Below are 25,192 nucleotides of genomic sequence, written 5' to 3' on the forward strand. Positions count from 1 at the left end.
CATCCGGTGGTGTGTTTTGGGGTGTCTGTGACCTTATTATGATTTTAGGCAGTCTCTCTTCTAATGGGTGGGATTGTGTTCCTGTCTTGCTAGTTGTTTGGCATAGGGTGTCCAGCATTGTAGCTTGCTGGTTGTTGAGTGGAGCTGGGTCTTAACGTTGAGATGGAGATCTCTGGGAGAGCTTTTGCTGTTTCATATTATGTGGAGCCGGGAGGTCTCTGGTGGACCAATGTCCTGAACTCGGCTCTCCTACCTCTGAGGCACAGTCCTCACACATGGCTGGAGCCCCAAGACCCTATCAGCCACACGGCTCAGAAGAAAAGAGAGAAAATAAGAAAGGAAGAGAGAAAAAAATAATAAATAAAATAAAGTTATTAAAATAAAAAATAAAAGAATTATTAAAAATTAAAAAATTAAAATATAATAAAAAGTAAAAAAGAAGAGAGCAGCCAAACCAAAAAACAAGTCCGCCAATGATAACAAGCACTAAAAACTATACAAAAAAAACAAAAACAAACAAAGAAAATGGACAGACAGAACCCTAGGACAAATGGTAAAAGCGAAGCTATACAGACAAAATCACACAAAGAAGCATACACATACACACTCACAAAAAAGAAAAAGGAAAAAAATATATCTATTTATAAAAAAAAGGGAGAGAGCAACCAAATCAATAAACGAATCTACCAATGATAATAACTCTAAATACTAAACTACAATAAACATAAAACCAGAAACAAATTAGATGCAGATAGCAAATTCCAAGTCTACAGTTGCTCCCGAAGTTCACTGCCTCAATTTTGGGATGATTCGTTGTCTATTCAGGTATTCCACAGATGCAGGGTACATCAAGTTGATTGTGGAGATTTAATCTGCTGCTCCTGCTGCTGCTGGGGAAAATTTCCCTTTCTCTTCTTTGTTCACACAGCTCCTGGGGTTCAGCTTTGGATTTGGCCCTGCCTCTGCATTTGGGTCGCCTGAGGGCATCTGTTCTTCCCTCAGACAGGATGGAGTTAAAATAGCAGCTGATTAGGGAGCTCTGGCTCACTCAGGCTGGGGGGAGGGAGGGGTAGAGAATGCGGAGCGAGCCTTTGGTGGCAGAAGCCTGCGTGACATTGCAATAGCCTGAGATGCGCTGTGTGTTCTCTTAGGGAAGTTGTCCCTGGATCACAGGCCCCTGGCAGTGGTGGGCTGCACAGGTTCCCGGGAGGGGAGGAGTGGATAGTGACCTGTGCTTGCACACAGGCTTCTTGGTGGCTGCAGCAGCAGCCTTAGCGTTTCATGCCCATCTCTGGTGTCCGCACTGGTAGCTGGCTTGCACCCATCTCTAAAGCTTGTTAAGGTGGTGCTCTGAATCCCCTCTCCTCGCACACCCCAAAAACAATGGTCTCTTGCCTCTTACGCAGTTCCATAGTTTTTCCCAGACTCCCTCCTGGCTAGCTGTGGCACACCAGCCCCCTTCAGGCTGTGTTCATGCAGCCAACCCCAGTTCTCTCCCTGGGATCTGACCTCCGAAGCCAGAGCCTCAGCTCCCAGCCCCCACCTGCCCCTGCAAGTGAGCAGACAAGCCTGTCAGACTGGTGAGTGCTGGTTGGCATGGATCCTCTGTGCAGGAATCTCTCTGCTTTGCCCTCTGCACCCCTGTTGCTGCGCTCTCCTCTGTGGCTCTGAAGCTTCCTCCCCCACCCCCCTGTCTCCACTAGTGAAAGAGCTTCCTAGTGTGTGGAAACTTTTCCTCCTTCACAGCTCCCTCCCAGAGGTGCAGGTCCTGTCCCTATTCTTTTGTCTCAGTTTTTCCTTTTTTCTTTTGCCCTACCCAGGTACGTGGGGAGTTTCTTGCCTTTTGGGAAGTCTGAGGTCTTCTGCCAGTGTTCAGTAGGTGTTCTATAGGAGTTCTTCCACATGTAGATGTATTTCTGATGTATTTGTGGGGAAGAAGGTGATCTCCACGTCTTACTCCTCCACCATCTTGAAGGCCTCCCGACAAAAGTTTTCTCTGCATCTACTGAGATGATCATATGGTTTTTATTCTTCAGTTTGTTAATATGGTGTATCACATTGATTGATTTGCATATATTGAAGAATCCTTGCATCCCTGGGATAAATCCCACTTGATCATGGTGTATGATCCTTTTAATGTGTTGTTGGGTTCTGTTTGCTAGTATTTTGTTGAGGATTTTTGCATCTATATTCATCAGTGACATTGGTCTGTAATTTTCTTTTTTTGTAGAATTGGTCTGTAATTTTCCTTTTTTTTGGTAGTATCTTTGGTTTTGGTTTCAGGGTGATGGTGACCCTTTTCTTTTTCTTTTTTTGTAGAATTGGTCTGTAATTTTCCTTTTTTTTGGTAGCATCTTTGGTTTTGGTTTCAGGGTGATGGTGACCTCATAGAATGAGTTTGGGAGTGTTCCTTCCTTTGCAATTTTTTGGAAGAGTTTGAGAAGGATGGGTGTTTGCTCTTCTCTAAATGTTTGATAAAATTCACCTGTGAAGCCATCCGGTCATGGACTTTTGTTTGTTGGAAGATTTTTAATCACAGTTTCAATTTCATTACTTGTGATTGGTCTGTTCATATTTTCTATTTCTTCCTGGTTCAGTCTTGGAAGGTTATACCTTTCTAAGAATTTGTCCATTTCTTCCAGGTTGCCCATTTGATTGGCATATAGTTGCTTGTAGTAGTCTCTAAGGCTGCTTTGTATTTCTGCGGTGTCTGTTGTAACTTCTCCTTTTTCATTTCTCATTTTATTGATTTGAGTCCTCTCCCTCTTTTTCTTGATGAGGCCGGCTAAAGGTTTATCAACTTTGTTTATCTACTCAAAGAACCTGCTTTTAGTTTTATTGATCTTTGCTACTGTTTTCTTTGTTTCTATTTCATTTATTTCTGCTCTGATCTTGATGATTTCTTTCCTTCTACTAACTTTGGGTTTTGTTCTTCTTTCTCTACTTCCTTTAGGTGTAAGTTGAGATTGTTTATTTGGGATTTTTCTTGTGTCTCAAGGTAGGATTTATTGCTATAAACTTCCCTCTTAGAACTGCTTTTGCTGCATCCCATAGGTTTTGGATCATTGTGTTTTCGTTGCCCTTTGTCTCTAGGTATTTTTTGATTTCCTCTTTGATTTCTTCAGTGATCTCTTGGTTATTTAGTAACGTATTGTTTAGCCTCCATGTGTTTGTGTTTTTTTACGTTTTTTTCCCTGTAATTGATTTCTAATCTCATAGCATTGTGGTTGGAAAAGATGCTTGATATGATTTCAATTTTCTTAAATTTACCGAGGCTTGATTTGTGACCCAAGATGTGATCTATCCTGAAGAATGTTCCTTGTGCACTTGAGAAGAAAGTGTAATCTACTGTTTTCAGATGGAATGTCCTATAAATATCAATTAAATCTATCTGGTTTATTGTATCTTTTTTTTTTTTTTTTTTTTTTTTTTTCCTTCCTTTTGCGGCACGCGGGCCTCTCACTGCTGTGGCCTCTCCCGTCGCGGAGCACAGGCTCCGGATGCGCAGGCCCAGCGGCCATGGCTCACGGGCCCAGCCGCTCCGCGGCATATGGGATCCTCCCAGACCGGGGCACGAACCCGTATCCCCTGCATCGGCAGGCGGACTCCCAACCACTGCGCCACCAGGGAGGCCCATGGTTTATTGTATCTTTTAAATCAATTAAGTATCAATTAAATCTGTCTAGTCTATTGTGTTTCCTTATTAATTTTCTGTCTGGATGGTCTGTCCATTGGTGTAAGTGAGGTGTTAAAGTCCCCCACTATTATTATAAAAGATTTCCTCTTTTATAGCTGTTAGCATTTGCCTCATGTATTGAGGTGCTCCTATGTTTGGTACACATATATTTATTTATTTATTTATTTATTTTATTTATTTTATTTTTTGCTGTACGTAGGCCTCTCACTGTTGTGGCCTCTCCTGTTGTGGAGCACAGGCTCTGGATGCGCAGGCCCAGCGGCCATGGCTCATGGGCCTAGCCGCTCCACGGCATGTGGGATCTTCCCAGACCGGGGCACGAACCTGTGTCCCCTGCATCGGCAGGCGGACTCTCAACCACTGCGCCACCAGGGAAGCCCCATGTACACATATATTTATAATTGTTATATCTTCTTCTTGGATTGATCCCTTGATCATTATGTAGTGTCCTTCCTTGTCTCTTGTAACATTCTTTATTTTAAAGTCTATTTCATCCGACATGAATATTGCTATTCCATCTTTCGATTTTCATTTGCATGGAAAATCTTTTTACATCCCCTCACTTTCAGTCTGTATGTGTCTCTAGGTTTGAAGTGAGCCTCTTGTAGACAGCATATATATGGGTCTTGTTTTTGTATCCCTTCAGCAAGGCTGTGTCTTTTGGTTGGAGCATTTAATCCATTCACATTTACAGTAATTATTGATATGTATGTTCCTATTACCATTGTCTTAATTGTTTTGGATTTGTTTTTGTAGGTCCTTTTCTTCTCTTGTGTTTCCCACTTAGAGAAGTTCCTTTAGCATTTGTTGTAAAATTGGTTTGGTGGTGCTGAATTCTCTTAGCTTTTGCTTGTCTGTAAAACTTTTGATTTCTCCATCAAGTCTGAATGAGATCATTTCTGGGTAGAGTAATCTTAGTTGTAAGTTCTTCCCTTTCATCACTTTAAATATATCGTGCCACTCCATTCTGGCTTGTAGAGTTTCTGCTGAGAAATCAGCTGTTAACCTTTTGGGAGTTACCTTTTATGTTATTTGTCATTTTTCCCATGTTGCTTTTAATAATTTTTCTTTGTCTTTAATTTTTGTCACTTTGATTACTATGTGTCTCAGCATGTTTCTCCTTGAGTTTATCCTGCCTGGGATTGTCTGCGCTTCCTGGACTTGGGTGACTATTTCCTTTCTCATGTTAGGGAAGTTTTTGACTCTAATCTCTTCAGATATTTTCTTGGGCCCTTTCTCTCTCTCTTCTCCTTCTGGGACCCCTATAATGTGAATGTTGGTGCATTTACTGTTGTCCCAGAGGTCTCTTAGGCTGTCTTTATTTCTTTTCATTGTTTTTTCTTTATTCTGTTCCATGTCAGTGAATTCCACCATTCTGTCTTCCAGGTCACTTATCCATTCTTCTGCCTCAGTTATTTTGCTACTGATTGCTTCTAGTGTATTTTTCATTTCAGTTATTGTATTGTTCATCTCTGTTTGTTTGTTCTTTAATTCTTCTAGGTGTTTGTTCTTTAATTCTTCTAGGTCTTTGTTAAACATTTCTTGCATCTTCTTGATCTTTGCCTCCATTCTTTTTCTGAGGTCCTGGATCATCTTCACTATCATTATTCTGAATTCTTTTTCTGGAGGGTTGCCTATCTCCACTTCATTTAATTGCTTTTCTCGGGTTTTATCTTGTTCCTTCATTTGGTACATAGCCCTCTGCCTTTTCATTTTGTCTGTCTTTCTGTGATTGTGGTTCTTGTTCCACAGGCTGCAGTATTCTGTTGTCTCCCCTCTCTGTCTTAAGATATTTTCTAATTTCCTTTTTGGTTTCTTCTTTGACCCATTGGTTGTTGAAGAGTGTAGTGCTTAATTTCCACATGCTTGTGAATTTTTCAGTTTTTTTCTGCTCTTGATTTTCAGTTTCATTCTATTGTGGTTGAAAAAGATACTTGATATGATTTCAGTCTTCTTAAATTTTTGAGCCTTTTTTTTTTTTGCGGTATGCAGGCCTCTCACTTTTGTGGCCTCTCCCGTTGCGGAGCACAGGCTCCGGACGCACAGGCTCAGTGACCATGGCTCACGGGCCCAGCTGCTCCGCAGCATGTGGGATGTTCCCGGACCAGGGCACGAACCCGTGTCCCCTGCATCGGCAGGCAGACTCTCAACCACTGTGCCACCAGGGAAGCCCTTGAGACTTTTTTTTGTAAACTAACATGCGATCTATCCTGAAGAATGTTATGCATGTGCTTGAGAAGAATGTATTCTGATGCTGTTGTGTGGAATATTTTGTATATGTCTGGTAGGTTCATTTGATCTATACTGTTGTTCAAGTCCTCTCTTTCCTTATTGATCTTCTATCTGGATGTCCTATCCATTATTGAAATTGGGGTGTTGAAATCTCCTACTACTATTGTGTTGGTATCTTTTTCTCCCTTCAGTTTTTTAATGTTTGCTTCATATATTTGGGTGCTCTGATACTCATAATTGTTATATCTTCCTGGTGAGTTGACCCTTTTTTCATTATATAATGCCCTTTTTTGTCTCTTGTGACAGTTTTTGACTTAAAGTCTATTTTGTCCTGTATTATCATAGCTACCCCTCCTCTCTTTTGGTTTCTATTTGTATAGAATATCTTTTTCCATCTTTTCACTTTCAGTCTATGTGTATCCTTAAGTCTAAAATGGGTCTCTTATAAACAGCGTACAGTTAGATCTTGTTTTTTTAAATCCATTCAGCCATCAAAAGTGTTACAGTTTTTAAGCATTTCTTTAAACTCAGTTAATTTATAAATCTGGATACTTTTAAATCCAAGTGTTTCTCAGAACAAATGACCTCTAGTAACTTGAATTTTTCCCCCTCATTTTATATTCTTATTTTCTCTTTCTCCTTTAACAGAGACAACATATCTGATTCATTGGCAAGACCACAATCTGATCCCAAAGATGTGCTCCACAAACCCAGGCAATTGGGTCACATTTGATGATGACCCTGCTTTTCAGTCTTCTCAAAAGTCAAAGAATTTCCCTCTGGAGAATCAAGGCATTTGTAGGCCAAATGGACTTAAACTGAACCTTTCTGGTACTAAGGAATTTCCCAGTGGATATTCCTCCACCAGCAGTACCCCTCTCTCCTCTCCCATCATAGACTTTTATTTCAGTCCAGGACCTCCAAGTAACTCTCCTCTTTCTACACCTACCAAAGACTTCCCAGGTTTTCCTGGCATCCCCAAAGCAGGGACTCATGTGCTTTATCCTATTCCAGAATCATCTTCAAACAGTCCATTTATACCTGGAGCAGGTTCTTCCTTATTGCCTACTAAACCAACCTGTTTATCCCATGCTTCCTTACTCAGTGACCACTCATGTATACATCCAGCTCCCAAAGTGGGTCTTCCAGATGAAATGAGCCCTCACCAGGCTGACAGCCTAGGGTTCCAAAGTGATACTCCCCAGTTTCAGTGTTTTCAGGAGGACTGTGCCTTTTCAAGTCCATTTTGGAAAGATGAAGGCAGTGCTTCCCAGCTCACCTTTGACCCTCCAGGAAGCAGGAAGATGGTCCCATCAAGAGACAAAGAGATGCCTATTGATCAAAAAGGCTTAAATCAATGTTCACTCAACTACATCTGTGAGAAACTTGAACATCTCCAATCAGCTGAGAACCAAGACTCATTTGGAAATTTGTCTACGCAATATCTGTATGCTGAAGGTGCTGCCTCTTCCTTTGTCCCCCACATGCTCTTCAGGAGTCAGCCAAAAGCCGGATGGTCTTTCATGTTGAGAATTCCTGAGAAGAAGAACATGATGTCTTCCCGTCAGTGGGGGCCAATTTTTCTAAAAGTCTTACCTGGAGGAATTTTGCAAATGTATTATGAGAAGGGGTTAGAAAAACCATTTAAAGAGTTACAGCTCAATCCATATTGCAGGCTTTCTGAACCCAAAGTTGAGAACTTTAGTGTGACAGGAAAAATCCATACTGTGAAGATTGAACATGTGTCTTACACAGAAAAAAGGAAATACCATTCTAAGACAGAAGTAGTTCACGAACCAGATATAGAACAAATGCTGAAGTTGGGATCCACAGAGTACCAGGACTTCCTTGACTTTCTGACCAGTGTGGAGGAGGAGCTGATAAAGCTGCCAGCTGTTTCAAAACCAAAGAAGAACTATGAGGAACAAGAAATTTTCCTTGAAATTGTGGACAACTTTTGGGGTAAAATCACTAAAGAAGAAGGCAAATTGGTTGAAAGTGCTGTGATAACTCAAATCTGTTGCCTCTGCTTTGTGAATGGGAACACAGAATGCTTTTTAACTTTGAATGACCTTGAGCTGCAGAAGCGAAATGAATGCTATTTTGAAAAAGACCCAGAAAAGAAGGGGATTGATATTCTTGACTATCATTTTCATAAGTGTGTGAAAGCACAAGAATTTGAGCAATCAAGAATCATTAAGTTTGTACCTCTGGATGCCTGCCGGTTTGAGCTGATGCGTTTCAAGACTTTGTATAGCGGGGAAGATCTTCCCTTTTCCCTGAAGTCTGTAGTGGTTGTCCAGGGGGCATATGTGGAGCTTCAGGCCTTTGTCAACATGGCCCCGTTGGTCCAGAGACCATCCTTGAGGTCCTGTGACAACATAATGATACACTTTCCTGTTCCATCGCAGTGGATCAAGGCCCTCTGGACCATGAACCTCCAGAGGCAGAAGTCCCTGAAAGCCAAAATGAACCGCCGGGCATGTCTGGGGAGTTTACATGAACCTGAATCTGAACCTGTCATACAGGTCACTGTGGGGTCAGCAAAATATGAGAGTGCCTACCGGGCCGTTGTATGGAAGATAGACCGGCTTCCTGATAAAAATTCAAGTAAATATTCAACACTCCAAGCTGATTTTCACGTGAAATCACTTAAATGTTTTCACCCTCCTCCTTGGGTTGAAACCAGGCTGAGGCAGATGGGGTAACGTCAGTCAGCTGAGGCCATGCTTACATCGCTGGGTGGGAGATGGAGCATTTAGTCAAACAGCTGGTTTATTTTGTCCCCTTATGCCTATTTCTACCAGATAAGTTTAGCCTAAAATTTTTTTAAGATATCATAAGAAATACCATCCGAGGCTAGGATTTTATTATGGATGGTGGTACCGAGGGAAAATTTCTAGTTGGACCTCTTGACATCAACCATCAGCCTCAGATATTAAAATTATTGTTCATATAGCTTAGATTCCCTAACTGACCTTTTAAGATCTGTCATCCTTGAATATACCTGAACTTTTTTGTATTCTCAGCCAGTACCACTTCCTCCTGAGGTTTTGTTCCCTGCTTCTTGAAATAAGACTACCTTTCATTTTTACCCAAGTTAATTTCTTTTGCTGAACTGACCAATTTGACCATCTTGACAAGTTGTTTTAATTTTAATTAAGCATTAAAATTCAGTTACTTTTTTTTTTATTTTGTAAAGCAAACAATGAATCTAGAAGCTTAGAACTTTGAAGAGACAGCCCTAGCACTGCATTTATTTTAAAGTAGTAAGTTAGTAGTGGGTGTAACATAATAAAGCAAAAAAGCAAAATTTGAAATTAGGGCTGCTGCCTGTTTTAGTTCAGTTATTTCTGGCAGAACACTGGGCTATGGAGCTAAGTTGGGGGCAGATTTGGGGCATCTGAGTTGATGCATTCATCATTTAGGCAAACCTTTATTGAGCACTTACTGTATTCCAAGTGCCACATCAGGTGCTGGGGCTAAAGAGAAGATTGATCCCTGTTTCCAAATAACTCACAGCTGGTCTAATCCTTCAGGGGAATTTAATTACATCCTAGGGCCCTCCACGCTGTGGACTGCAGAGGAAGCATTTTTGTTCAGGGTGGGCCTACAGCAGTGTTTCTCAAAACTGGCCATCAGAATAGCCTGAGAGCTTTTAAATAACCTTGATGGTTAAGCTCTCCTCTATGCCAATTAAATCAGAATCTCTGGGGGAGGGCCCCAGGCACCCATATGTTTTGAGAGCTCCCCAGGTGAACCTAATGTATGACCCAGGTTGAGGGAAACTGCTCTGCCGGTCTCGTGATGTTTTGGGGCCGGAAGAGCTAGCCCCAGACTACAGTGGACCTAAGGGGCAGCATGCCACCTTGTCTGTGCCCTGCAGTTTTCTGGCTTAACATCTGTCGACTGATTGTATCTTGAGCTACAGACAGGGCCCAGCAGGTGAGAGACACAGCTGGCAGCTGAGGAGCCCTAGGCCCCTGTGCTGAAGGGAAGCCCCCATTCAGTAGCCTTTCCTGACACTCCCTGCTTTTCTCCATTCGTGTCAAATTCCCCTCCACAGTGTCCTCCTGACTCACGGTAGTTGGTGGTTACCTTCTAGTTCCAAGGAACAGCCAGGAGAGCCCAGGCCCAGGGCAGGGAGAGGCAGTGATAGGATAGCGTGGTCACAGGTGTGGCCTCTAACGGCACCTCTTGGTCAACTCCAGCATGATGGGAATATCTTCCAGGATATCATCCACAGCGGTAATGCTTCCTGCCTTCTTTTTTTTTTTTTTTTTTAATTAATTAATTAATTAATTTATGGCTGTGTTGGGTCCCCGTTGCTGCACACGGGCTTTCCCTAGTTGTGGCTCACGGGCTCTAGAGCGCAGGCTCAGTAGTTGTGGCGCACGGGCTTAGTTGCTCCGCGGCATGTGGGATCCTCCTGGACCAGGGCCTGAACCCATCCGTGTCCCCTGCATTGGCAGGCGGATTCCCAACCACTGCACCACCAGGGAATTCCCAACTTCCTGCCTTCTTGATAACGTTGCTGGAGGAGCAAGTTCAAACCATTCTCAGATTATCTTCCCCCCAGGGAAACAGGTTTTGAGTGTGTGGTTCCAAGGGATCTATTCTCAAAGTTATTTGTGCTACTTTTAGGTGAGAGATGTTATAAAAATCAGAATATCATCGCCTTTTATTTTGCTGAACACAAAGGGAAAGGGAGAGGCAGGCTGGAACGTGAACTGTAACCTCCTTGGTCCACAGATGTCCTCTGAGGTTTGGGGGATAACCTGACTCCTGTTGTTCTCCTTTGGTCCTAGGGACGGTCACTGGGCCCAGAACAAAAGGTCAGGTGCACCTTTTGCATGGATTTGCAGCAAAGCTTATGCCTCTGAGAGAGGAGCACAGAGGGCTCAGCCTGCTGGCTTGTCCAGCTCGAGTCAGAGGGCCAGGGGGACAGGTTCGCAATGGGCCCGCTCCAGCTGCTCTGCCTTGGAGCAGGCACTCCAGCTAGACCCTCTGGGGCAACCACGCTTTTTTTTTTTCAAACTGAGAACCCGTACCAATCATTCTTTTCTAATTTTGGAAGGAGAACAACATACAAAGCTTCTTGTGAAAATGATCCTGTTCATAACAGTGCATTTTCTCAGAATTAATGGTAGAGTTAATTGATCCAGTCCACAAGAATTTAGTAAGAGGGCTCACTCATTCACACGTCCATTCCACAAACACCCACTGAATTTCCTCTAGGTACAGGCTCTGTGCTGGGTGCTTGGGGGATACAGATGCAAACATGATCCCTGCTGTCTGGAAACATAAGTCTAGCAGGCGAGGCAGATGCGGAAGCAACTATCCAAATGAGCTGTGGAAATCTGCTCTCTTCTCTTCTGGAACATGTACAGACGTTATCTAATAGGGATCCCAGAGAAAGGAGTCATCAACTGCAGGGGGCAGTGGGGAAGGCTCTGCTGGAGAGGCGATGCTTCAGCTTGGCCTGTGAGAACCAGTGGGACTCCATCAAGGATAGAAACAGCAGAAACACAGGCATGTCAATGGGGGATCTTACCTGATTTATGGGACCGAGGGGATAGCTGGAGAAGAAACCAGCCTGCCAAGAGGGTCGTGAGCCATGCTGTGGGGTGTGGAGTTTGTCAGCAGGGCCTCAGGAATGTTTTCAGGCATGACTGTGACAGAATCCTACCTTGTTTTAGAAAGTCAGGCGTATGTTGCAGAGGAAAGATTCAGGAGTAGATTATAGTACAGGGAGGCTGGTAGGAGGGGAGAGAGGCTGAGCAAGGTGGAGGGCCGTGGGAGCGCTGAGACAGGTGAGCGGTGGGTGAGCGAATTCAGAAGAGGTGACCCCGAGACAGTGACAGATGGTCTGTGGGCCTGGGGGAAAGGGAGCGGCTGGGAGGAGGTCCTGGTGGGCGATGGTGCCATTAGCTGAGATAGCCTCTCCTCTCTCCTTTTAAAATCTGTTTCCCAGCCCTGGCTGCATGTTAGAGTCCTTAAAATCATTAGAGCTTTAATATTTAAAATACCCATATTTAGGCCTCATCCCTACCAATCAGACTCCCAGGGTGAGGCCCAGCTATTGGTGCTTGTAAGAGGCTCTCCCATGCAGCTGGCCTCGTGCCTCTCCTGGGAGACCTGTCATGGCCTCCTAGGCATCAATCCTCCCTGCTTTGTGTACCCCTGTGTCTTCTAGAGCCCTTTTATTGCCCTCCCATCCATATTTACCACAGCTGAGCTCACTGAGAACAATTCGAAGAGTGTGAATTCCCAGAGAGGCTGGCTGGACTTGGCCTTGGCCTTTGGGAATTCTTGTGGAAGACTGTCATAGCACCAGGCTCACACAGACTGTGAGCATTCCAGACAATTACATGGTGAGAATTCACTGACCAAATTCTTTGGGATCAAAGCTGCTTTGTTCAAATCAGGTCTGTGCGGAGCCTGGGGGAGGGGGCAGGGGGCAGCTCTGAGCCAGGCTGGGGCCCAGACACTTCTGGGATCACGTGGCCCTGTCGCTGAAGCTTCTCCACGATAGGGCTGGGGGGAGGATAATGCAAAGAGTAAGAGGCTGCCTTGCATTTTGCTTCTTGAGAAGAAGCATAGAAAGAGTAAGGTTGGGGCAGAGAGGAAATCTTTATCCTAAGGCAGTGCTTCTCAAACTTCTGTGTGCATATGAATCACCTTGTTAAAATGTGGACTCTGAATCAGCAGGTGGGGCTCCCCCATACTGTGTCACCCACACGTGCTCCGGTGATGCCAGCACGGCTGGCCACGGACCTCACGTAGAGGAGCAAGGACTTAGAGTATCTCAATGTTTCTATATGATTTTAAAATCACTTGGGTATTTAGAGAACAGAGGATTTTAAAAGAGGGTCTTTAAAACGTTACCCTTTCAAGCTAGTTTCTGAAAAACCTGTTAGAAAAAATTTTTTTTAAAAGGAAATGAAAAAAATATATGAAGTATACGTACTAATTAAAAAAATTTTATGCCCCTTTCCTGGGGATTTTTGAGATCGGAATTGAATTTTCCTATTGGTGAAATAACTTATATGTGATTTCAGGGGAGGTGGGAAGGGATGCTGGCTCCTTAAATGTCTCTTCTACCAGCACATCAATGCTTAATATTCCTTTAACAGTGGGTGAGCCTTTCGTTTTACAACAAAGGTTGGCCCCAGATAGTTCATTCAGGCTAAGGTGTGAATGACAACAGAGGACAGTTTCTTGTGCACAGATTTTGCTGGGGGTGGGACAGAGGAGGAGGGTGGGGAGGAGGAGGAAGAGAAGGTGGTGGAAAAGGAGGGGGAGGGAGAGAGAGGAAAAGGGAGGAAGGAGAGGGAGAAGAGAATGAGGTCATTTGAAAACACCGATTAGCCATAGAGGGTACATATGGGAGCGTAGAATTAGAAAGAGAAGTGAGCATGGTGGAGGGTCAATTAACAAATGTATCTATCTCCACTTTCCCAGTTTTACCAATTTTTAAATATGACTCGCCTTTACTTTTTTCTTTGCTTTCTCTTCAGCACATTGGTTGTTCTCTCCTCCTCCACTACTTGTGTCATCCTTCTACCATTCATTCCCTCCAGCTCTCACCAATTCAGTTTCAGATGTGAAATATTTTGGTTCAAGAGGGACCTGGTATCTACTAGACCTAAATAGATTTCGTGATTTGCATTCCTGGTCCTTAGAAAGTGATGAGGGACTAATTACCGAAGCCCGAGAGTGCCCCCTGGTGGTCAGTACTGAGATAAAGAACATGATTTTCCTCTATCTTTTATTCATTCACTAGTAAATTCCACAAATATCGTTTGAGCCCCAAATGTGCCAGGCTTGTGCTAAGGACGGACATGATACTTCTCTTCATGGATATCAAAATCCAAAGGGAGTGTGAGTTATTAAACATTGTAGAGTATTTAGAGTTTTAAAAGCCAGGAAAAATATGCCAGAAAACTTGAAAGGAAAAACGTTCTCCTTTTACCAGTTTTTTAAAAAAGTGGGTAGAAAGGTTTTGTTTCTAAACCTATTTTTGGAGTACTAGGTCTTCAGCTTGGGTGATTTTTATTGCAAAAGTTCCAAAAGAGTTTTTCTTTAAAATATGAATATCAATATTCACATCTAATATCAATTAGATCATCTCCAATATAATTTTCAGCTCTAAAAGTGTAGAATTCATGGTGCTTTCATTAGCAAAATTATGGTAATTAAATAACAATACTGAATTTATAATAGAATAGCACTGTGCACTTCTATCTATACCACTATAGTATACCACGTCCCTAGAGCTCTTATGTGTGCCAACTAGCTTGTTTAATCCTCACAGCAATCCCATAAGGTTCGTGTTGTTATCTTTATCATCACCCCCATTTTCAAATGGGGAAACTGAGGCCCACAGAGATCAAATAACTTGCCAAGGGTCATCCACCTTTTTTTTTTTTTATGCGGTACGCGGGCCTCTCACTGTTGTGGCCTCTCCCGGTGCGGAGCACAGGCTCCAGACACGCAGGTTCAGCGGCCATGGCTCACGGGCCCAGCCGCTCCTCAGCATGGGGGATCTTCCCAGACAGGGGCACGAACCCGTGTCCCCTGCATTGGCAGGCAGACTCTCAACCACTGCGCCACCAGGGAAGCCTCATCCACTGTTTAAGTAGCAGAGCTGGGATCTGACCCTGGGCCATCTGAGTCCAGTGTTTATGTGCTTAACCACTATGCCATAAAGGACTGAAGACTGCCTGAATTAAGTTTAAATAAACATGTATTCTGCAGACAGAAGGCCAGAAAGGCTAATGGATTGTGGAATCTCCCCTGGCTTTGTGTGTGTGTGTGAATAAAGTTATCACTTGCCTGCAGTGATCTGGGTAGCTTAGAGCATCTCTGAGGTCGCTGTTGTCCTCCCCTACAAGTGAGAGGAAATGCTAATGAGCATCTGTTGGTTAATTGATGGATGACTTCTCAAGGCCTTTTACAGCCTTAGAATTCTATTAGTCTCTCTACAAGAAACAGGTTGTAAGGCATGAAAGGCAATTTATCTTTCTGTACTGTTCTAGGGTGTGATGGCTTAGGAATGAATATGATTTGAACCTAATACATTTTTAGAGCGTGTCAAATTCAGAACCAGGCAGATCCATCTCCTGACCCTAAACATGGTCCTAAAGTAAATGGCTTGAGGAAATTGGATCCCAAAGATTACAGGTGGGGAATTTTGAAGTGTGTCCATATTTCATTGGAGATCAAAGAAGCCCAACTAAAAGAATTGTGGGCTGACTCACATGATAACTTCTTTTTGAAAGGACTATTTTATCTTGAAGATTATGAGTTTGGAGGAACTAAGGTGATTGGCAGTGGAAAGAATCAGCACGTGTGAAATTCCTTAAAAATTTATTGACTTAAATAACTTTGTGTTACACATAATAATAAAAAAAAAACCCTTTACACTTTGTGCGAAAAAAAAAAGAATTAAGTGAAATCCTTTAAACTCTTGTTTTTGTGCCTAAAACTATATTCTGATGGAAATGTTCTTGTGCCATGTCAGTGGTATAGTAATTTAATCTGGCTTTTGAAATTATTGTCATCTCATACATTTAATTTAAGTAAAGATAGCTGCATGGGATATGTAGATGCTGTGGACTAAGGCAACAGAATCATGGAACATTTATAGAGTTACTATAGTGATTACACTGAAAATATTTTTTACTCCGTTGTAACACACACACAGTACCTGACCCCTCTTAAAGCTTTTGTGTATATCTGATATCCCTAGGTCTGGCACAGAGCCTGGCTTGGCATAGAGTAGATGCTCAATATATGGCAAAGTAAAGTGAAAACAGATATTGTATTGAAACACTGAAAGTCAGCATGCCCATATTTACACAGTACATTAGTTCCAGTCAAAGCTTTAAGGAGGGTGAGTGGGAATTAGTGTACTAAAAAATAATCCATTCTACTAAAAAAAGAATTCTTGGCCTAGAATATTTTCTGAAATGTAAAAAAATTCATTAAGTTTAACTTTAAAAAAATCATCTTTATAATGTGACCTAATTTAGGCTGAAATTTACCTTTGCATTATCTATCAATAAATAGAGTGGTAAGAAAATGAATAAATTAAGAATTACTATAAGATCTTATTCAGTCTACTTAAGAGAAAGTTTTCTTTCTTTACAGATCTTATGCACATTATAGCCAAATAATGATGCTTAACATAAATATTACTCACCTTTTAATTTAAAAAACTTAGCATACTTTTATTATTCTGAATTAGAATCACCCAATAGAAGGCACTCACATATGAACTTGATATAATTCTAAATTTTTCTGATCGCTCTATTGTTGGTCATTGTTTTATTTGAATAATTAAATGAAATATTAAACTTTCTTTTTAAAAAAAGAAGCAGCATACTTCTCATTGAAAACATTTTGGGAGTTAACATATATAACTATATAATGATAAAGTTGTACTTATTTTAAAGCTAGTACTTGAAAAATGCAGGTAGACTTCCCTCCAGTTAGTGCAAAATTGTGAATTTTGATAGTATGTCGTTTAATGAAATTCACACAACCATAGTGCTAATGGAAATGCTTATTAAAGAGAGGGATGCATGCCTCTTATGCTCAAGAGAAATGTTCAATGGCCATTGAAATACTTTGACTGACCATTTGATTTTTTTCTTCAAGGTCCTGATCATCCCCATTGTTTGTCATACAAACTAGAACTTGGATCAGACCAAGAAATTCCCTCTGATTGGTATCCGTTTGCTACTGTTCAGTTTGGGATTCTTGACACCTGTGCCTCAAGGACAGAGGTCAGGTCTCTGGGGGTGGAGAGTGATGTCCAGCCACAGAAACATGTTCATCAGCGAGCCTGCTACAACATCCAGGTACATCCTGAAGCCCTTGAGTTCAAGTTGGGGCTTCTGAAGCTTTGACCTGATTTGGCTTTAGATATTGGCTTTGCCCTCTTAAGTGACTGTGTGTGTGTATGTGTGTATTTGACCTAGAAAAGAGTGATGGTCACCAGTGAGCCGAGTTCTTGCCCTCAGTTCTAGAGAACACTGGGAGCCTGAGGACACAGTGCTGTGTACTTAACTCAGCTCTCAATGAAAAACAGGGCATTAAAAATAAGTTCACATTTCAGAAGCATATTTATAATAAAGATTTTGTCAGAACAGCATTTCCCAAGATGTGTTCTATGGAACATATGTCCCATATAATGATCCAAGAAAAAAATAAGTTGGGGAACGTTGTACACTAAATTAATGTCGAACAAAGGCTCTGAGAAGTTCTGCAGTAAAGAAACTTGTTAAACTTAACTCAGTTTCTCCCAACTCATCACTTATGGAATCTTGTCTCCTGTAAAACACCTATCAATATCTTCTGGAATAGTATTCTGTGGAGCACTCTTTGGGAAATACTGAGTTACTCTATCACCACAATTTTAAATGTTCACCATCAGCTCATCTGCATTCTTGTGCCAGGTGAATTAAAGAGTGACATACACTTGCACAAGTTTGTTCCTAAACTTGCTTTTCCTTCTCATCTTCAGACTTAGATATAGAGACAACCTCTGTCACACATTTCCAATAGTATCTTTTTTAAAAAAATTTATTTATTTTTGGCTGCGTTGGGTCTTCGGTGCTGTGTGCTGGCTTTCTCGAGTTGTGGCGAGCGGGGGCTACTCTTCGTTGCAGTGCACAGGCTTCTCACTGTGGTGGCTTCTCTTGTTGTGGAGCACGGCCTCTAGGCCCGCGGGCTCAGTAGTTGTGGCTCGTGGGCTCTAGAGCGCAGGCTCAGTAGTTGTGGTGCATGGGCTTAGTTGCTCCGTGGCATGTGGGATCTTCCCGGACCAGGGCTCAAACCCATGTCCCCTTCATGGGCAGGCAGATTCTTAACTACTGCGCCACAAGGGAAGTCTCCCTTAGTATCTTGAAATGGTGTGATTATATAACACATCATTAGCACCAACTGGTCGTTCTATAATATAGTAACCAAGTCTGGATTTTTCTTTATTTTGGACTATCTGTTCGGAAGCCTGTATGTTTGGGTCCAGTGATTTTTATTCTATTGGTAAAATGGAGGATGAATGGGTGCTGTTCTGTGCAGCCCCTTCAGGATTGAAGGACTTATTCCCTCGGCAGCTGGGAATTGCCCTGGATGAAGAAGGATGCCATGCTCCAGGTCACGCCCCCTTCCTGGGGAAGCCTGTGTCCAGTAACTGGTGGATCAGGGGTCTAAAGACCCTTTTACCTCAAGTTGGAATAACCCTGCGGGGCCTTCGTAGCTTCAGCCCTCCCTGGGGATCGGCTGAAGCCTTTACTGTGACTGCTTTGCGGCCCGACTTCTCCCTCTTCCTGTTCTGCTCCCTTCCCTCCCCTCCTCATCAGGTGTCCTCCCCAGTAAACGTTCTGCACATCAGTCTCCATCTCAGCATCTGCTTCTTGGGGAACCTGACCTGTAACACTAGGCATCTAAGTATTATGTGTGACTGAAATGTGTGTCAGGTGCTCATGGAGATGTCATTTATACCATTTGCTGTTCGTGGGATATGCCAGTTTCATCTAGTTGTAGAGGACCGCTCAAAATTATATACCAAAGTCTCTTTAGCTTTAATAGCATTGGTGGCAGTCAGTTTCAAAATGTTATCTTCCATTTAATAAGTATTTATTGAGCAATTTCAAAGTGCCAGCTGCTGCCGTAGATGCTGGGAACACAAAGGTGAACAAGAGACAACTCCCTGTCCTCATAAAGCCTACCTTCTAGTGGTGGAACAAAAAATAATTAGTAAACAAGCAAATAACATAATTTTAAGTAGTGACAAATTCTAAGAAGAGAGTAAAAGAGGGTCACAGGATAGAGAGGGATGGAGGGCTTCCTTATCTAGAGTGGTCCTGGAGGGCCTCTGTGTGGAGGTACTGTTTGAGGTGAGATGAAAAAGATGAGGGGCAGGCAGATGGTTTGGCCCAGCTGTTTACTGTTGTAAACTAGTTTTAGTTAGAGAGATGATTGGGGGGTGTGCTCTAAATCTCAGGTGGGCTAGAGGCTGGATATATGATACTCCAGGGGGATCTTTGATCACATGTCTAGCCAGATTTGTAAATGTCTTATCAGTATATGTAGTCTGTATACATTTTATAAAACTCATGTCTGACTTAGAAGAAAGTTTGTCCTCTTCAAGATTTGACCCTAGAAGGGAAGGATTTAGGAGACTCTGTTGTCCCAAAGGAGAGCAGTGTGCTTCACTTGGGAACGGGCGTGACAGGGTAGACGGGCTGTGTTTGTGTCCAAAGGATGAGGTGGCTAGAGTCCTTGCCTCATTTACAAACGAGGATTGAAGAGATGTTATGCTGTGTTGCATTTATTAATGCTGCCCCTGTTTTGCTTTTGCATGACAGGTTGAAATAGAAAAGAAGTGGATTAAAATCGCTGGAGAAGACCCAGATAAAGCTGGTGACTGCGTAACTCAGTAGGAGTAGCAAGAGTCAGTGATGACGACCCACTTTCCAAAAACGTAATTCACAGAAACCACACAAAGTTCTGCTACTGTAGAGTGGAAATGACAGGTCCAGTGGTTACGTTTAGACCTGCAACCGAACTGTCTGTACTTTATGCTTTTGATATGTTTGTGCCCTGGGGGTGTGATCTAAACTGTGTCCATAATTTTCATGATGTTTTTGTTTTCTAGTGAAACTCAAAGGCGCTATTATTGTGACCTGACAGCCACTTGGCCAAAGCATTTTTGATTTTTTTTTTTTTTTTCTTATCCGGTACGCGGGCCTCTCACTGTGTGGCCTCTCCCGTTGCGGAGCACAGGCTCCGGACGCGCAGGCTCAGCGGCCATGGCTCACGGGCCCAGCTGCTCCGCGGCATGTGGGATCTTCCCGGACCGGGGCACGAACCCGTGTCCCCTGCATCGGCAGGCGGACTCTCAACCACTGCGCCACCACGGAAGCCCATGTTTGATTTCTGATTACTTGGTGGCTGATTGTTTTGCCTTCTGGGTTACCTGGGGCCGTATTTATTATCCTCCAGCCCCTGCCTCTTCTTATTGAGCCAGCAGTAGTACTAGAGGACGAGGCAATCAAAGGAGACATAAACCAATGTACTTAGTTTTCCCTCTTGCTCTTCTCTGAAGCGTGGCTAGTTGTAGGATGATGTTGAAACCACAGGCTAACATGGAGATGCGGGACTATCTCTGACTCTGAATTATTTATCTTCCTGTCCTATTACCACACTGGTGAGTAACCATCAGCTGTATTTGGTACCTGTCTTTCACCCACGGTATCATTATTTTCAAAATACATTTGTATTCTGGTGTGTGCTGCAAAGAAGCTAGTTCTGTTGATATACATATTTTAGTACAAGTCACTAAGACATATTGCCCTTTGCTTGGAGAGATTCCTTTCAAAATGGAATCCCAGTATTGGACACTAGTTAAAATATTTATGTATGTTAAAAATGAACTTTTAAAGTTCATGAATATTGTTTCCCAGAAGTGCAGACTCTAAGAATGTGTTTTGATAAAGTTTTTTTTTTGTAATTAACACAAGCTTCTCTTGAGTAGAAGTCTAAATCATATTATGATTATTTTATGTTAATTCTGCTATCATGCTATTTATGCTAATTCTGCTTAATTTAGAGTAATTTTCTTTAAAAGATGAGCGAAGTGAAAGACACTAGATTGTTTTATCTACGTTTCTAAGAAGTGATATTTCTATTCTTCAAAGTCAGGTAAATGTTTGTTTTTTATGAAACGCCAACGGCATTAGCAGTTATAATTCTGTTTATAATTTCCTTTCAGTGTTTATAGTGAAAGGTCAGACTTTTAAATTTAGGAAATCTATATTCTAGGTATTTTTTTAGTCAGAAAAACATGTGGAAAAAACATGTGGTATTAATGTACCTTCAATTTATGTTGATCCTTAAATATGATTAGGGGGTATTTTTCTTTATTTACTAGATTTGTTTTGAGTCAAAACTGATATAATAGCGTTCTTCCAAACAACATCATTTGTTGGCCCACAGTTTGTGTCATACATTTTATTTAATGTTACATTACATTCATTTTAATCTGTTAAAAAATGCAGATTTTATAAAACAAACATGATCTGTATCAATCAGCAGATTTAATGCTTTTCATTATTTTACTGTAAAGGCAAAGAATGCAAAAGTTGACTGTTAAAATGAATTGGTATTGCTCTTTTTAACTTCAGCTGATGTATTGCTCATAATATCATATGCTTGAGACTCACTGTTGATGTATAGGAGGGCAAATCTATGTGCGTGTCATTTAAAAAAAAATTCCACCATCCTGCCTCATCATCTGGTGTGGCACATTCTGGAGTGACTTCAATCTGCTCAGAACAAATATGGAGGCGGGCGGAACCTGATGCTGCTCCATGATACCAGGGACGGTAGCTGGGTTAATTACTGCTGGTCCTTTCAGATCTGTTTTATGGCATCCTGCCCATAAAGAACTCAGAATCTGATTCAGATGAACTTGATGAATATTTACACCTCAAAGTAATTTCAGCACAGGGTTCAATTAATCACCCCCTAGGCTTCACAGGTTGCCAGTATGTGTGGGTACCTCACTGCTGGGGTCATTTATTCATCAGCCCTCCTGCCTTCAGGAACATCTCAAGATTCAGTGCTGGAAATGTAACAAAAGGCTGACTGAAGCCCAAGTGAGTTTCTGCAGCAATGCAAAGGTTGATGGCAGGAACAGCGGGGTGCTGCAGCATAATTGTTCATTTGCACATCTATTAGGATCCTTAAATATTCATTACTTAAAGTTAAATTAACATTCTGTGTCAGGTGGAGAGGCTTTTTAATACAATTCTTCTGACCTCAGAAATGGCAGAAGGTCAAACGTGATCCTGATGCTCTAAGTGAAAAATCATGTAGGGTCCACATAGACTTACAAATTAAGAAGTAGAATCTCCTTTGCCAGAAAGTAAATGATGATCTTCAAAACAACAACAATAAAAACTCCTGCTTTTAAGGTAGGGAATGGAGGAAGGAAGTGAATGAAGGAGGAATTACTCCTTTCTAGCATTTTAATTTAGGTAATTTAGATCAATGCTTTATGAGTTTGACCCCCTTGGGGGTCATTTGTTTAATTGACACAATGGCAGACTTCCAAGGAGTTGGCCAGTTTGGTATGAATTGTTCTGCTCTAATTGGTTTGGTCTGGTTGCCTTACCAGTCAACGGATCATATTAACTGCGTAAATGAATTCATGGCTTGATGGTTACCTGATCAATTTACAGATCTGAATTTAAGGACATTTCCTTTTTTTATGGGGATAGAAATAGTTTAAACATTAAAAAAAGTATGGGAAAAAAACCCTTCCTAGCATAAATAAAGGCTGGCATTTTTTGACCTGATTTATATATTAAACAGTTCTAGGGTTTTAGTTCCCTTCATTCTGGGTCTGTGCTTTCGATATAGCCCTTCTTCTCTTATAAATTAGGTCAGAAGGCCTTCCTTAATAATGACTAAGTATTATTATATCTTATTAAAAATATGATTTTATGTCATCAATACAAATATAAAACAGATTGAGCCTTAATAATCATGTAACAAAGTATTTTGTAGATTGCATATTGATTTTTTAAAATTAAAGATGTATTTCAAATGATTCTTGCTGTTCAGTGGACTTATATCTTCTTTTGCAAGGTCTGGGGCAATTTTTTTTTAAGGTTTGAAATCAATTTCAATAATGTTAAACAATTGACTCTGTCGGGCAAATGTATACCTGCTTCACTATTAAGGACTCAGTGTACATGGCGTCTTGGCACATCCTGGAAAAATAACACAATCAAACTACAATGATGTTAAAAGATGATTTTTAAAAGAGGATATAATCATTACTCTCATAAATGGTATGAGTATGTGCCCAAGATCTTACTTAACTCATTAACTAACGAGGGAACTGGTAAGATGTTACAAGTGGTTCTAAGAAGAATTCAAAGAGCAGAGACATGTACAGGAAATAAGGAATTCTGAAAAGAATTTACAATAGATGCAAAATGGATCTATCCATAGGCCAGTGTCAATAATCAATTTCCCCTAATTAATTTGCATTTGTATGGACAAAGATCATGTATGTTATTATCAGTTTTCTAAAATTTACAGAGTTGTAAAATAACTCAAAGACAATGGAGGTGTTGATAACCTGGATAAATGAACTAGTTAGTCTTTCACAATTCTTCCCAATGGGACGAAATTTATCACCAGGAGAATTCTAAGGAACTTTCAAACTTTGGCAACTAGAAATGATGTGCATGTAAAGAAATTTTTTTAAGTTTAGAAAATTATTTTTTTGCAATTTTACAGAATCTATTTCAGATGAAGGGTGTGTGTTTTGGGGGGGAGCATTAAAGATATGAAGATAAATGAGCTCTAATAAACCAACCTAACAACCGCTCCACCCGCCCTTTGCATGAGGAAGCTGCCATGTGTTGAAATTCAATTCTTATCTAGCTATATTAAAGTTAAATTTCAAAACTGCATCAGGAAATGAAACTTCATAGAGGCCAGATCATTTGGAACTGTTTTAGCCACTACTGAAATTAACAGGGCTTGATTCTCATTGGGCAGGAATAACAAAAAGATTAAGTAACATAAACCAATCCTATTTATAACAAAATTTCTCAAATTCCATCAATCATTTCTTTCCTGTTTTGTCTCAGCTGCACTTAGACTCACCGCCCCCCTTTGTGTAGACACAGGGTGATTTCACTACATTTTGCGTGGTCTCTTCCAGCCCCGCCCCATTCTCAGCAGCTACTCTTCTCCCAGGACCTTTTGTGCTCTTACCCAGGGTCCTAAGGGACAAGGCTGGGTGTATTTAATTGAACCATCTGAAATTGACAATATTTAACCATTCTTGATGGCAATTTCATGGCGCTCAACCTAATTGCCTGCAAATTTCCCCAGTTTATACTGAAACAAAAGATTTTTGCTATAATTGTTAACAAGATCCTGCTTAGACCTGGCATCTAAACACGAATTTGTCAATTTTTAAAGCAAGACAGAATTGCTAGCCAGAAAGCAAATAGTTGAGTTCCAAAAACTACCTTAGATAAAAGCTCCAGGTGATTTTATGCCTTTAAATCATGTCCTGTCTGTAAGGAGAACAGATTAGACGAGCTGCCCCATGTTTTAAAAGATTAAAGTTCATTTCTATGAGACTGCCTAGGGAAGAAATGCAAATCACCACTATACTTCGGGGACTGCAACATTTCCCTCATCTTCGCCTCATCTATCTGCTCCAGAAGAGCCGTACAAACCTCAGGTGGGAGGATAGCATATTTAAATAATATGATTGTGTGTGTTGACATTTTCCTGAAAAGCCCATTTTTGTACTATCCAGAATTGCTGTGAATTCCCTGTAATACAATTTGCGGTATTATCTTGAAACAGAAGAGGGCGCTCTCAGGCAAGCTGCTGCTGCCCAGAATGAGAAACAGCATTTGAATTTGATGGTGCTTGTATTATGATTAATAAAAGATCTTGGGGGCATTTTGTAAAGCATTTTCAAAGCATTGTGAATCCAGTGGAGTATAATTAAAATTAATGCAATAGACAAACACTTTAAAGTATTCCTAATGCCTTGTCTAAAAAGGCTGTTAAATACAATTTTACACATCCCGAAGATTTAAATACCATACTTATCTCTAAACATTTGTAAGTACTAAAGAGAGAGAAAAATAGTGCCTTTCTTCTCAACACATTTCAAACAAACTTTTTCTAATGAGAATTAATGAACTCTAAATCTGCTTACTTTGAAAGATGTATAACATATTCATACAATGAATCCATCACATTCAGCTTCTGAGCTTTCAGGTACATATATCAAGATCGATGTGGTCTCTAAAGAGCTCCAGCCCAGGATTGTACTTTCAGCTTCTGAGGTAAGAACAAGCAAATATATGCTTTCAGGAGAATATTCCATGCCACCTTGACTCAGGGATAAGACTTTACCCTGTTTAGTTCTCTGAAATCAATAATGAGCATTGTCTTTTCAAGATGGGCTCTATCTTTCTCTCAGAAATCTTTCTGGGTAGATGATGTCATTCCCTTATAAAGCCTGTTAGAACAATGTGTTTCCAAAAACCTTAGAGCATGAGTAAGTCTATGAATGTGGCTGAACATTTGAGGCATTCCTGAAGCTGTCTTCCACACTCTGAAGTACTGAAGGCTTGTTTAAGACATTGGGTGCCTTAAGTGGTGACTTTGAATCACCTCAAAATGTTATGTGACCATTGCTCC

The 25,192-nt window shown here is 41.3% G+C and overlaps 2 protein-coding genes across 4 annotated transcripts in view; both read left to right on the forward strand.

Annotated features, from left to right (window-relative positions):
• The window catches only part of STON1 (stonin 1), a 61,558-nt gene extending 39,002 nt beyond the window's left edge, over positions 1-22,556 (forward strand). For 2 of the 3 annotated variants that reach the window (XM_082641998.1, XM_082641999.1), the window contains exons 2-4: positions 6,578-8,539; positions 16,595-16,797; positions 19,309-22,556. In XM_082641998.1, coding sequence (XP_082498124.1) covers positions 6,625-8,539; positions 16,595-16,797; positions 19,309-19,383 — 2,193 coding nt within the window. In that variant the 5' untranslated portion in view covers positions 6,578-6,624 and the 3' untranslated portion in view covers positions 19,384-22,556. Of the gene's footprint in view, positions 1-1,531; positions 1,581-6,577; positions 8,540-16,594; positions 16,798-19,308 lie in introns of those variants that run through there. The other variant, XM_082642000.1, reaches the window with a different exon arrangement.
• Positions 22,557-24,809: 2,253 nt separating this feature from the next.
• GTF2A1L (general transcription factor IIA subunit 1 like) overlaps positions 24,810-25,192 on the forward strand; it is a 75,472-nt gene continuing 75,089 nt past the window's right edge. The window contains exon 1 of the mRNA XM_082642001.1: positions 24,810-24,834. The gene's annotated coding sequence lies outside the window, so the exon portion shown is untranslated. The remainder of the gene's footprint in view (positions 24,835-25,192) is intronic.

The sequence above is a fragment of the Mesoplodon mirus genome, assembly GCF_964341445.2.
Source record: "Mesoplodon mirus genome assembly, chromosome: 14".
In the NCBI taxonomy this organism is placed as follows: Eukaryota; Metazoa; Chordata; class Mammalia; order Artiodactyla; family Ziphiidae; genus Mesoplodon; species Mesoplodon mirus.